At 48.7% G+C, this 12,763-nt stretch overlaps 1 protein-coding gene across 1 annotated transcript in view; it reads left to right on the top strand.

Annotated features, from left to right (window-relative positions):
* Fbxl2 (F-box and leucine rich repeat protein 2) overlaps window positions 1–12,029 on the top strand; it is a gene marked incomplete at its 5' end in the record, with an annotated part of 21,331 nt that extends 9,302 nt beyond the window's left edge. Inside the window, 8 exons of the mRNA XM_029542898.1 lie at window positions 765–891; window positions 1,007–1,081; window positions 3,173–3,303; window positions 3,863–3,923; window positions 4,624–4,668; window positions 5,156–5,212; window positions 9,451–9,663; window positions 10,342–12,029. Coding sequence (XP_029398758.1) covers window positions 765–891; window positions 1,007–1,081; window positions 3,173–3,303; window positions 3,863–3,923; window positions 4,624–4,668; window positions 5,156–5,212; window positions 9,451–9,663; window positions 10,342–10,449 — 817 coding nt within the window. The remainder of the gene's footprint in view (window positions 1–764; window positions 892–1,006; window positions 1,082–3,172; window positions 3,304–3,862; window positions 3,924–4,623; window positions 4,669–5,155; window positions 5,213–9,450; window positions 9,664–10,341) is intronic.
* Window positions 12,030–12,763: the final 734 nt, after the last annotated feature.

The following is a 12,763-nucleotide window of genomic DNA, read 5'->3' as shown; positions in this document are numbered from 1 at the left end:
AAAAAAAAAAAACCCAAAGATTTATTTATTTGTATGTGCATTTGTGTTTTGCCTGCATGTATGTCGTGTGAGGGCGTCAGATCCCCTGGAGCGGGAATTACAGACGGATGTGAGCCTCCATGTAGTTGCTGGGAATTGAACTCGGGACCTCCGGAAGAGCAGCAGCCAGTGCTCTTAACCACTGAGCCACCTCTCCAGCCCCGTTTTCTATTTTCAGTGCTATCATTTTCTTTTTATGGTGGATAAGTACAATAATGAAAGTGTGAAATTCTAAGCAAAGCTTATGGCTCTGGAATGGCCCTTGTAGCTGCACAGGGAGGGGCTCACGGAGCTGTGCAGAATTTGAGGCTAGGCTAGTGTTTGTTTCTCTACCTTAATCTAACTATGCCATGTTTTTTGTTTGTGAGTTCATTACAATCAACTGATTTTTAAAAAAAATTAGTAACAAAAGGTGGCAGCAACTGAGGAAGATACCTGGAAGTCAACCTCTGGCCATCCGGACCATGCACCCACACATATGTGCACTTACACTGAGAACCCCTAAAACCAGTCCTAGTATGGTCAGTGCCTTTGATGGAGGCATTCCCGGAGGCTTTGCTGGGCGAGGAGGAAGTGGTTCTGCCAGGCCCTGGGCTAGTCTCCTCTCTAGGTTGTTTGTGGTGTACTGAGTTCGGCACTGTCTGTAGGAGGTTTGTTGTGGTGTACTGAGTTCAGCACCTTCTGCAGGAGGCTGCACAGGGTGCTGTTGTTCTTTGTTCTCTCAGCGAGGGCTGCCGGAACCTGGAATATCTGAACCTCTCCTGGTGTGACCAGATCACAAAGGAAGGCATTGAGGCGCTGGTGCGGGGGTGCCGGGGTCTGAAAGCCCTGCTCCTGAGGGGTTGTACACAGGTACAGAGGTCACACATCCGGCCAGCCTGTTTTCCTTGCTGTGGTGGTCATCTTGGTGCCTGATCCATTCTCTCACCTGGATTCCATCCCTCTTTCATTTCCTCCATCCACTCAGTTAGAGGATGAAGCTCTGAAACACATTCAGAACCACTGCCACGAGCTCGTGAGCCTCAACCTGCAGTCTTGCTCAGTAAGTATGGACCGGAGCATTGGTGAGCGGCCCCACTGCCCGCTGCCTCACCTGTGCACGGCCTCATCTGTGCACGGCCACACCTGTGCGTGGCCCCACTGCCCGCCGCCTCACCTGTGCACAGCCACACCTATGCGTGGCCCCACTGCCCGCCGCCTCACCTGTGCGCGGTCCCACTGCCCGCTGCCCCTGTGCTCCCCATTGTCAGGATGCCTATGCCTAAAGTGGCTGGCATCTGGCCACATAGCCTTGCCCTGACTCCTCATCCTCTATCTCATTGGAGCTGTGACTTTTTGTAAGGTGAGAGAACAATAATAATAGCATGTTCAGCACAAGGCTATCGACACATCCCCAGAATTATATAAGTCAGCTTTGTTAATTTCTATACCTATATTTATATATGATATAAATACATAAATATATGAGACAGATGGACAAGGTCTCACTGCATAGCCCAGGCTAGCCTGAAATGCAGTTCTCATGCCTCTGAAAGCTGGGATTACAGGTATGGGCCAATATGCCTGGCTCTTAAAAAAAAAAAAAAAATCAGGAATGCTGTTACTAATCACCTAGCTGTTAGATCTCAATGTTGTTTCTTTTTAACAGGAGCCCCGTGAGAATAATAGCCCTGGGCTGGGAAGATAGCTCAGTCAGTTAAGTGCTTGCTTTGCAAACACAAGGACTTGAGCTTGATCCATAGAGCTCATGCCAGAAACTGAGCACTGGGCAAGCAGACACAGGAGTCCCCAGCTCACTGACCAGCCAGCCTGCTTGGCAAATTCTGAGCCAGCAGCAGAATGTGTCTCAAGAAAGCACCTGAACAATGACACTTGAGGTTGTACACACACACACACACACACACACACGCACACATTCACACAAACACACACATGCACATACATACACATACACACATGCACACAAGCAGCAGTGCTGTAAACACAGGGCATGTGCAAGAGAAAGCCAGCACGCCAGCACTCTTCTCTAGGTATCAGGCCTTCCTCACTGCTGCTGTGAGGATGTGCAGGTTCATGGGTTGCATGGCCCAAGGAAAAACTCAGGAGAAAGACATTGCATTCAGCTTTCACAAACGAATCCAGGACTTCAGAGTGTATGATGGGGGGGGGGGGAAGCAGTGTCTGGCTTCACAGACCTGCCTGGACTGTCCAAAGGACAGAGTTTGCGCTGCATGGGATAGCACTGGCCAACGGTTAAACTCAGGAACACGTTTATGTCTGCATGAACTAGTATGTGAAGCAAAGATTATTCTGGATCTCACAGCCTGATTAAATAGAACTCCAAGGAATTTATCAGCATCAGCACATGCTTTTCCTTTTCTCTAAATGATTTGGTGAAGTGTTATATGTATGTATGTAAACACATACGATTTCTATGATGAGAACACACAGCACGACTGTCTACACACCCAGCTGCACGCTAATGTGTCATTTAACTAGGCAGTCTCAGCAGTAACTTAGAGTTCTCCATGAGTTTATGAACTGCTCCTGAACTAGTCTCTCTCCAGGTGGAATCTTGGCCTTGCAGTATCCATTGCTAATGCTAGAATATTTTACTGCTGTGCAGAATTCCCCCTGCTTGTTTAGTAGTGCTGGGATTGAATTCAGAGAGAGCCTCCTGCATGCCAGGCTGGCACCTGCCCACTTAGTGATGGCCCACACTTGTTGACTTATTACTTGTTACTCTGATTGAGGGCAGGTCTGTTTGAGACAGGGTCTCACCACATAGCCTTGGCTGTCCTAGAACTTGCCACCTAGACCAGGCACACTCCAGACTCCGCCTGCCTCTGCTTCCCACGTGCTGGGACCAAAGGTGTGCACTTGGCTAGTTTTATTTTGAGGTAAGGTTTCACTTATGAAGTCCAGGATGGACTAGGACCCGACATCCTCCTGCCCCAGCCTTTGAAGTGCTGGGACTACAGGTGAGTGCTGCCACATGCCGCCTGCTTGTGGTTTGGTTCAGTGTCAGGGTGAAGCGCTCGTAGGCAGCAGAGAACCAGGCAGACGGCACTAGGCTCATTCCCCCAGGCTCCCTGTCAGCACTGGCCCCTGACCCCTGTGCTCTTCTCCCTAGCGCATCACTGATGATGGTGTGGTACACATCTGTAGGGGCTGCCACCAGCTACAGGCTCTGTGCCTCTCAGGTTGTAGCAATCTTACGGATGCATCTCTCACCGCCTTGGGCCTGAACTGCCCCAGACTACAGTGAGTATGACCCCTTTTTGCTCTTTGGCTCTGAGAGGACTAGTGTGCCGGGGGAGATGTTTGCCAGCCCTCAGGGTGGTAGAGCCAGGAGGTGTGACTTCACCTGTGCCCACACGGGCGAATGGATGTGTGGTGCAGCTGACTCTCATGTAGTTTCTTGGCCTGTTTCAAGTGTTTGTTCACACTTACCTCATGCTGTCACACTTTGGCTTTGGCCATTGGTCTGGTGGTGCATAGACTAGATGAATGTCTCTGCTAACCCTGTCAGCCTCCTGAATACAGGAAGAAAGGTTGGTTCCCAAGGTGGAGCACTACTGCCCGCCACCCAACACTAGCCCTGCATGCACAGGAGCCTGTGCAGAGTTAGCCAACTCCTCGTAGGCCTGTGCCACCACTTACCTGTCCCAAGAGGCCCTGTTTGCAAGACCCAGAAGGACATGACCAGGAAGTGGCTCAGTGTGCCAGAGCAGAGCAGACTCTCAAGAGCAGAATGTGCCCCATGCAGTTTCGGTTGCTAACTCGGTGCTGTGTTCTCCCCTCTTTCATGCCCACTTGGCAGAGTTTTGGAGGCTGCCCGGTGCTCCCATCTGACCGATGCAGGCTTTATGCTGCTAGCTCGGGTAAGGCATCGAGTTTGGGACAAAACCGTGCTGTAATTCAAAGTGACTCAGGGTAGATTTGGGGAATGCAAAGACACCGACACCTAGCTTCAGAGGAGATGACCACAATGACCTTTTCACTTCAGTCAGCTGACCAGGACTCTGGGGAGATGCTGGCAGGTGTGACCCAACTTCTCGACACCACATTGGCATTTACGGAGTTCACGTTAAGAACTGTGCAGTTGAGTTACCAGGAAATGTGGGCCACATTCAGTTACCTTGAGTACACACTGCCACAGGCTAGATGCCTCCAGAGTTTAGGCCTCACTGTCCCTGCTTGCCAGGGAGACCCACCTTGCACAATGTCTCTCTCCAGTGACCTCTATATGAGCCCAGGCTGGCTTCTGCTTAGCTTCCCTGGCTAGGGCGGGGCTCTCCCGTCTTCCATCCTGCCTGCGGTACCATCTGCATCCTCCTGTAGAGGAGTCTGATCTATGGCATAGGATGGTGTGACAACTTTTTCTTGGTTGAGAGGATGGTGTTGAGAGGGGGTGACTGGGGTGGGTAGCCATGACCGCCATTCAGACTGAGCTAGGCAGTCACTCTGCACTGCTGGTTTGGGATGGCTGAAGGAACAGGGCCCACTCCTCAGTGGAACAGGTGAGCTGCAGGGCTACTCTTTGTGTGCCCACATAGTAGAGTATCTCATGGACTCTTTCAGAATTGCCATGAGCTGGAGAAGATGGACCTTGAAGAATGTGTCCTGGTGAGTGGACTCCTGGCAGCCCCTTAGGGGGCTGGCATTGTATCAAGCAGAGGTTACCAGTACTTCCCAGCATGGTGTTGGGGATCAGGCCCCCCTTAGGCCATTTGTAAGGGGTCTCTGTCTGCTGGCTCCACATGCAGGAGAGTACCATCCATTCCCAAGCATAAGCAGGGTTGCCTTTTGATTTACACAGCTTGTGAGAGGAATGAACCTGCATGTTGGGTGACAGGGTGACTACAGGAGGGTGTCCTGGGGAACTCCCCGTCCACCGCTTTTATGTCCTGTCCTGTCCCTAGGCTCCCTCAGGCACCAGAAGCAAGGCCAAACAGCAGTGATCCTCCTAGTGAGCCTAGGAGTTGACAGAGAGCCCCAGTGTGCTTGAATGAGCTTTTACTTCTTTTTGCTCCCTGAGTCCCACGCTCAGGAGAATCCAGGACCAGGTGTTAAGCCCTGGTGCAGGAGCCACACCGACTGTGTCTCTCTCCAGATTACCGACAGCACCCTCGTCCAGCTCTCCATTCACTGTCCCAAGCTGCAAGCCCTGGTGAGTCTGCGCTACTGACACACACACACACACACACACACACACACACACACACACACACACACACACAGAGCAGATACCACGGGGGTTCACTTTGGGTAAAGCCACTACTCTTGCTCTCAGACCTCCTTGCTGGGCTAGCCTGGGCTGTGAGGCATCTGAACATGACTTCTGTTGTAGAGAGGGAGAGAAGCTGACAGGAACTCACAGTCCCATCGATTCCTGTAACCTCACATTCACCTTGTCAGGGAGATGAAAGTTCAATGTAAAAATCCTGTTACCTAGGAGCAAAGACTGGGGCCACCCTGATGGGCCTGCTTGTGTTCACTCGCTCCTAGGGGAGGGGTCTGGACCCTCTGCATGGTGTATGGGTCCTGCAAGGACAGGACCCATAGCCTTTCTTAGGGTTTCTGAGCACCAGGAGACCACTCTCAGTGCGGTCCCATTTTTTATACAGGCTGCTTTTAGAAATGGGAGTTAAGAGTAAAACTAAACTGACACCACAGTGAGTCAGATGGCGTGAGGTGCACAGCTATGATCTTAGCTCCTGAGAAGCTGCCACCCAAAGATTCAAAGAACAAGATTAAACAAAGCTTACTTCAGAAACTAAAAGAGCCCAAAGTGCAACCCACCAAAGATGATGAACAGAGAATCAGGCCCGCAGTGAGACTATAACTCAGGGCCAAGGAGAAGAGACACACCCCACTCACTGCAGTGTCCTGAGGGCTCCCCTGGCAGGGATTGTGGGCATCAGCATGTGGCCCCAGACCCCATGCTAAACACCTCATCAGCCCTCCACCAGTCCTGTACACCGAGGGCAATTCAGGTGCCGGCTTCATGTGAAGTGCATTTGCAGTACAGTGGGCCCCAAATTTACAAGGACAGCCAGCCCAGTGATTGACATAGTGGCAGTGAGTGACTCCTGGCAGACCCCCAGCAGCCCAGTAGGGCAGAGGAAAGGCAGAATGAGAGGAAAAAAGATAGTCTTTCTTCTATGCTGGAAGTGCCTTCCTTAGATAACCGGCTTCCTTGGCTGATCAGGCGGCACACACTTTTGATCCCAGCACTCAGGGGGCAGTGGTAGTCAGATCTCGGAGTTTGAGGCCAGCCTGGTCTACACAGAGTTCCAGAACTACATAGAGACCCTGTCTTAAAAAAAAAAAAAATCTTCCTTATACTCTCTAACCTTACCACTGACTTTCAACTAAGTGCCTAGGCACACCCCTCTACTTAAATATTAAGAAGACCAAGAGAAGATGGGGCAGCCAGCCAGGGACCTTAGGGCCATGGGATTGAATGAGTCACTGGGTGTTTTTTGCTTTGTACATCCCAAGAAAGGCTCTAAAGGAGCTGATAACAAGGGATGCTGAGGCAGGAACAAATCCCCAAGAGCCTGTTGTTTCTGATCAGAGGACCAAGGGGGAGGATGGCCTACGAAGAAGCCTTTCTGACAGTAACTCCAAACAGAACTGTGTGTCCCCACCCTGCCAGGAAGGGGATGGACAGCTAGGAGTCTTTCACCTTTGCCCACGAGTGACAATCTGCAGGGCCACCTGAGAGCACACAGGCGGCCTGGCCCTAGAGCCTCACCAGACAGAGGCAGGCTGACTGAAGAGTCTGAACACCCACCTCTGTCTCACGGTGGCGAGGTACCTGCCCCACAGGCATCAGACCCATCAGTATGGGGACTTGGCCATCAGATGCAGACCACGGGGCCTTACCCCACCGCAACACAGTACCTACCATAAGCCTGGTGCAAGGAGATGTAATGAAGACGTCGGAACATTCTGGATATAACAGAACAGTCTGGACTTATGAAAAGAGATGTTTGGTGGCAGTGTGCAGATGACAAGTCCAGATTAACATGGCATTTTAAAGTGGACTTCAGAAAAATGTTCCTGGTAGAAATTATGAAGATACCGTAAAACCAACAGAAAGTCAATGCTCCTGAGTAGATACAATACATAGAACTGTTCAGAAAATTAAAACCAAAGATCAGTGAATGGCCTTAAAGCAGAGTAGAGGGCCTAACAACAGAGCAGTGTAGTCTTGGCAAGTGGGCACAGCCTTTAAAGAACAAAGGGGGTGACTTGGGAGCAGGGACAAAAGATGTGACAGTCATAGGATCACAGTTAGAACTGAAACAGGGCTAAAAAGTCCCAAGCTGGTAACGTGTTCCTGTAGGTTGAAGCTGATCCGACCTTGGGCAGATACTCATCATTGGCCATCTTCCAACCACCAAAGGCAGTTTCCTCACAAGGATCCATGGGCAGACACTGGCAAAGGCCCAGAACCCTCACCTCAGAATCCCGTGGTGGAAATCTCCAGGAAGTGCTGGGAGGACATGGGTGTGAATTTAAAACGAATCTACTACCACAGAAAGCATGCTAGTGGGTCCTCAGTGTTACAGTGCCGCTGCTGAGTTACGTTAAACAGAACACACAACACCATCACCCTGAAAGGATGTGAGAGACAGACATGCACATCCACACGAATGGTGTTATCCCACAGCAGTCAAGGGAAGCAGCTGAACGTCAATAGGTAGACTCAGTACTCTGCTTATGCAGAGGATGCTGTGAGACAGAAGGGAATCCTGGCACATGCTTCACCCGGATGAGCTTGAGGACAGGATACCAAGTGAAGTAGGACAGTGTCGTCAGAAGAAAGCAAAATAAAGCCCAAATTAAAAGGACATAACATAACTAATAACTCAGTAGAGCTCAGTGAATGGAAAACACAAACACCAGTGCAGTATCTTAGCAACGCTGGCTGCTGCTTTGGAAACAGGCCCCAGGCCAGGCTGCTAGTATCAGCAGCAATCGGCTGTCACCCCGTCTATCCAGGCTGAGTGTCCTGTATCTAAAATGGGGCCAAGGTGTTGGGCTTCCAGATTGTCTCATTATATACACTTAGATAAAGAAGTACTTGAGGCTAGGTCCAAAATCTAGAAACAAATTCATCTTATGCCTACTGTGCATCTTTCACAACTGCTACTGCACTGTGTTCTGACTGTGGCCTGTTCCTATTTGTAGCAATAATCAAAACTGTTCAGATTTGGAGAATTTCAAAATTTCACATTATGGATGCTAAACTTGTAGGAGTCACATCTACATAAATCTGACAACATAAGCAAAATGAACGAATAACTCACTTGATGTAAAATAACACAAATACCCCTTAAGGAACTTCCTAAATTACCCCAAATGTATATGTAGAAACATGTAGAAATGCTATAGAATTTTTACTAACAATTAACAGGGTTCTATATTGCTGGTCTTTCCGGGAAGTGTAACATCATCCAGGGATCCTGGGATGCAAGGGAAATCCCATGAGCAGGCTCAGTGGGAAGGATGTTTGCTGCCAAGTTTGGTGATCCCCATTTGATTCTTGTGACCCTAATGGTGGCCTCTGTCTCCTGCTTCACTCTGAGCCTGACATTCTTGTCCCCCAGCCTGGGCCTCAAAGCACCTCAGACATTAGCTCACGGACTCTGTCAAGCTCAACCTGTCGGCCGCTCTCAGACACTGTTCCCTTTTTCTCTTCACAGCATTTATGCTCATACGCATTTTCTATTTTCAAGGTGGGGGGCAACTGTCCAGTCTGAAGTTATTAAGTAAACTTGCCTATGTAAACTCACCCTAGTACTTCTGCAACCTTAATTACCACTTCTAAGAGGCTGGTGATATATGACTAAGGTCAGGGTTTCATTGCATAGCCACAACTGAATCATGGATGTCTTGTTTGCACTTTTAATGTGTGTACTGTGTCTGTGCTAGGGTACATGCATGTGACTGTGGAGCCTCCTGTAGCTGGAGTTATCAGCTGTAAGCAGTATGTGCTCTTAACTATCGAACCACCTTTCCAACCCTGTGCATTTTAAACAAGGACAGTAAATCTACTGGCTTTACTATTGACACCTTTACTCCAACTGGGCCATAGAACTGCTCAAGAGAGTAAACTCTGAACTGTCCCCTGAACCATCTTTCCTTGTTTCTGGTTGGAAAGCCATGGTTGGGGGTAGCTCTGAGAAACCCGAAGACTACTTCCTACAGTAGACGGGAGAATGAAGCATGGCAGGCTGTCAAGTCAGATGAGGTGTTGGTAGTCTCATGGCGACCCTTCGCGCACACGTGCTTTGCAGAGGACACACTACACCACACTGCAGCAGTTACTCTGGGCACTTGAGCCAGCTCCCACAGCTTTTACTGGCTGGAACTTGGCATGTCTCTCCTCCCCAGAGCTTGTCCCACTGTGAGCTCATCACAGATGAAGGGATCCTACACCTGAGCAGCAGCACCTGTGGGCATGAGAGACTCCGGATACTGGAGCTGGACAACTGCCTTCTTGTCACGGACGCCTCACTGGAGCACCTGGAGAACTGCAGGGGCCTGGAGCGACTGGAGCTTTATGACTGCCAGCAGGTCACCCGTGCAGGCATCAAGCGCATGCGGGTAGGTGTTAGTCCCTCCTAGGCTCTCCTCGGCAACTGGGAGATGGATACCCAGAAATCAACATCCAGTCTTGAGTGGGCTCAGGAGGTTAATTAATGGTGCTTGCTACCAAGCCTGTCTTCTTGATTTCATGTCCAAGAACATGGTACAAAATAACAGAACCAACTCAGTGTTTTCTGACCTCCACATACATGCTGTGGCATACATTTAACCTACCACACAATGTATTAAACCCAATACCCAACTCTCTAGTCTCTAGTTTATACAAACTGTGATTACACAAGTGCCACCATAGGCTTCTTCAGACATGTACCCTTTGATCATTGCCACTATAGAGAAGTGTTTCCAGTTGTCTTTAGAGGGTGATTTGAGGGCGGGGGCTAGAGGGGATTCAACAGGAACAGTTTGTTTTTCGAGACAGGGTTTCTCTGTATAGCCCTGGCTGTCCTGGAACTCACTTTGTAGACCAGGCTGGCCTCGAACTCAGAAATCCACCTGCCTCTGCCTCCCGAATGCTGGGATTAAAGGCATGTGCCACCACACCCGTAAATAAGTTCTAACTTGTGGCATTCTACCTGCCTAATTAATGCAATCAATTGTAAATGGACTAGAGGTTTTCAAAGGTTATACAAGAATCGAAATCCCAGGGCAGACGACTCCTTTTCCATTTCCTTCCAGGCTCAGCTTCCTCATGTCAAAGTCCATGCCTACTTTGCTCCAGTCACCCCTCCACCAGCAGTGGCAGGAAGTGGACATCGCCTGTGCAGATGCTGTGTCATACTCTGACAGCAGCTGCTTAGGCCACGGGCCCCGTCCTCCAGGTTAGACCAGTCTCCCGGCTGCTCCATCATCACCTAATCTCGACTCTCCATGGTGAAAACATTACAGGTAAAAGACTTCGGCACAGATTACAGTAACTGGTGATGCTATTCACCTTAACATTGCTAGGATGCAAGCAAATTGAGGCCTGTGTCATCCACAGCAAGAGTGGTGTGGTGCAACCTGGAGCCCATCAGAGATGGGTACCTATGTATACAAGCCCCACCTGGCTTTGTCAGCATTCTACATATCCACCTTCAGTGTTAGCACAGCCTGAGCAGAGTAAAAGAGCCTGCTGGTTTTCTACCTGATCCTTAAGCCAGTGGCCTAATGTAATTTATAGCAATTCCTATTCATCTGCAGGACTTGTCCACTTTGAAGACTAAATAGCACCTTTATGAATGTGATTGTACTGCAAACTCAGACTGGCTGGTAGTTTCCTATGTAGAAACGTGTGTGAAAGGCATGTTAACATACTTCCATAAGACACCAAAGAAACAAGGCCTCTCAGCTGGGTGGGGCAGGATCTTCACCTTTCTGTTTGTGTCAACTTGTCATACCCAACTCTAGGGACCAAAACCACTCCCCTTTGCATTGATCTGCTGGGAATTATAAGCTCTGCCAGACGCTACAGCACACAGTGCATTTCTGTTAAAGGAAAAAAGCCAATTATGTCCATCCGCACTTCTCAAAAAATTTGCGGGAACCTTGAGCAAATCCAGAATTAAGGCTTAAATTATCTATAATCAAGTAAAAATAACGAACAGATGCATGTAGAATGGATGTGTTTTTTTTTAATTTACTCTGAATTTTTAGAAATCATAACTATTTTAAAGCTTGTCGAATGAATGAAGTTTTGGCAGCTTCAGACTCACAACACCTCACCTTGCTCACTGGAATCACATTTTTGGAAATGCAGGCACTCCTGTCCCTGTCCCAGGATGCTGTCTTTTACTATTACGGTGCTGCTGCTCTGTGCCACTGAGACCTCCCACCTTCAATATTAATAATGGTAGCTGAACCTTCCAGCAACCACTCCCCAACCAGAACTGTAAGAGCGAGCTCTTTTTCTGCCTCGGTGGACAGCGCTGAAGCATCTGTATAGATGCAGTGTCTCTGCTGCACTCTGGGAGGGAAAGCAGATACACACGCATTCCGGAGACTCCTTGTCAGGAGTACTGTGATATGAAGGGTTCGGCTGCCTCCTTATATGTTGCTGTACAACTATATCAACAGCAACTTAACTGTAGCGCTGTGTGTGGAGGGTGGGGTATGACTGATGGAGGAGCTGCTAAATAAGCACTGCTTAAATCTGCTCCAATGACCTGTGAAACTCACTTCTATGAAATACCCAAGACAACTATGGAATTTTTTCTGAGCTAGAATGATGCGGCTCATTGCAGATGGCGGACTTGCTGCTCAGTGACCATGACTTTGAGCCTGATCGGTCTCCTCCAAGTATGCAGCAGGCACTTCCTCTACTTGTCTTGAGTTGCATCACCTCTGTGGAAATCAGGGTGAACGTCTTACACCATGCACATTGAGTCCATGTGACCTCAGATGACAAAAGTGCAGCTTAGATTTGAAATGAGTGACACGTTTACAAAACAATCAGAAAACATTTATTACACTGAACTGTACATCCTATAACCAAAGTAGCAGACTGCTGGTGCAGTGGGCCATGTACAGTTTCACTGAGACAGCCTAGCACTTTGTGCTGCTCAGCACAAGTTCAAGTCTGAGGAGCCTGTAAGTACTTTCACCCCACTTCTAAAACCTGGTAAGGAATTCAAAATAGCACACAGCATTAAATGACATTTATTGTTCCATAAATCATGAGATCCAAAAAGGAAAGCTAAATAGACAAGCTAAATTCTAAAACAATTAGGAGATAAATTCACTTCTTTCCCAAGTAAGTGAATGGTACAGAAAGCATGTGTCACACAAAGCAAAGGGAAGGACGGATGGGCATGCTCCCTCCTGAAGGGCCTGCAGGGCCACAGCACTGCCAAACCCAAGAGGAAAATATCGAAACAGTTTGTTTTGTGGCAAGTAATTAATCCCCGGTATGAATAAAACAAGCTGTTAAAGCCTTTACCCATTGAAGTAGTCTGTCTTCTGGAAGAGATTTCATTTAAAACTTAATTATTCCTACCCACCTGGACAACAAGGGTCAGACAAGCGCATTCACAGCCAGCAGCTGAGCAAATGGACAGAGATGCTACAGAATTAAAATGGAAAGAAGTTTTTAAAAACTTGGATATGCCACAGGCCTCATGAG

The sequence above is a fragment of the Mus pahari genome, chromosome 10 (assembly GCF_900095145.1).
Source record: "Mus pahari chromosome 10, PAHARI_EIJ_v1.1, whole genome shotgun sequence".
NCBI lineage: Eukaryota > Metazoa > Chordata > Mammalia > Rodentia > Muridae > Mus > Mus pahari.
The sequence above is the reverse complement of the archived record's forward strand: the minus strand, read 5'-3'. Positions and strand labels throughout refer to the sequence as shown.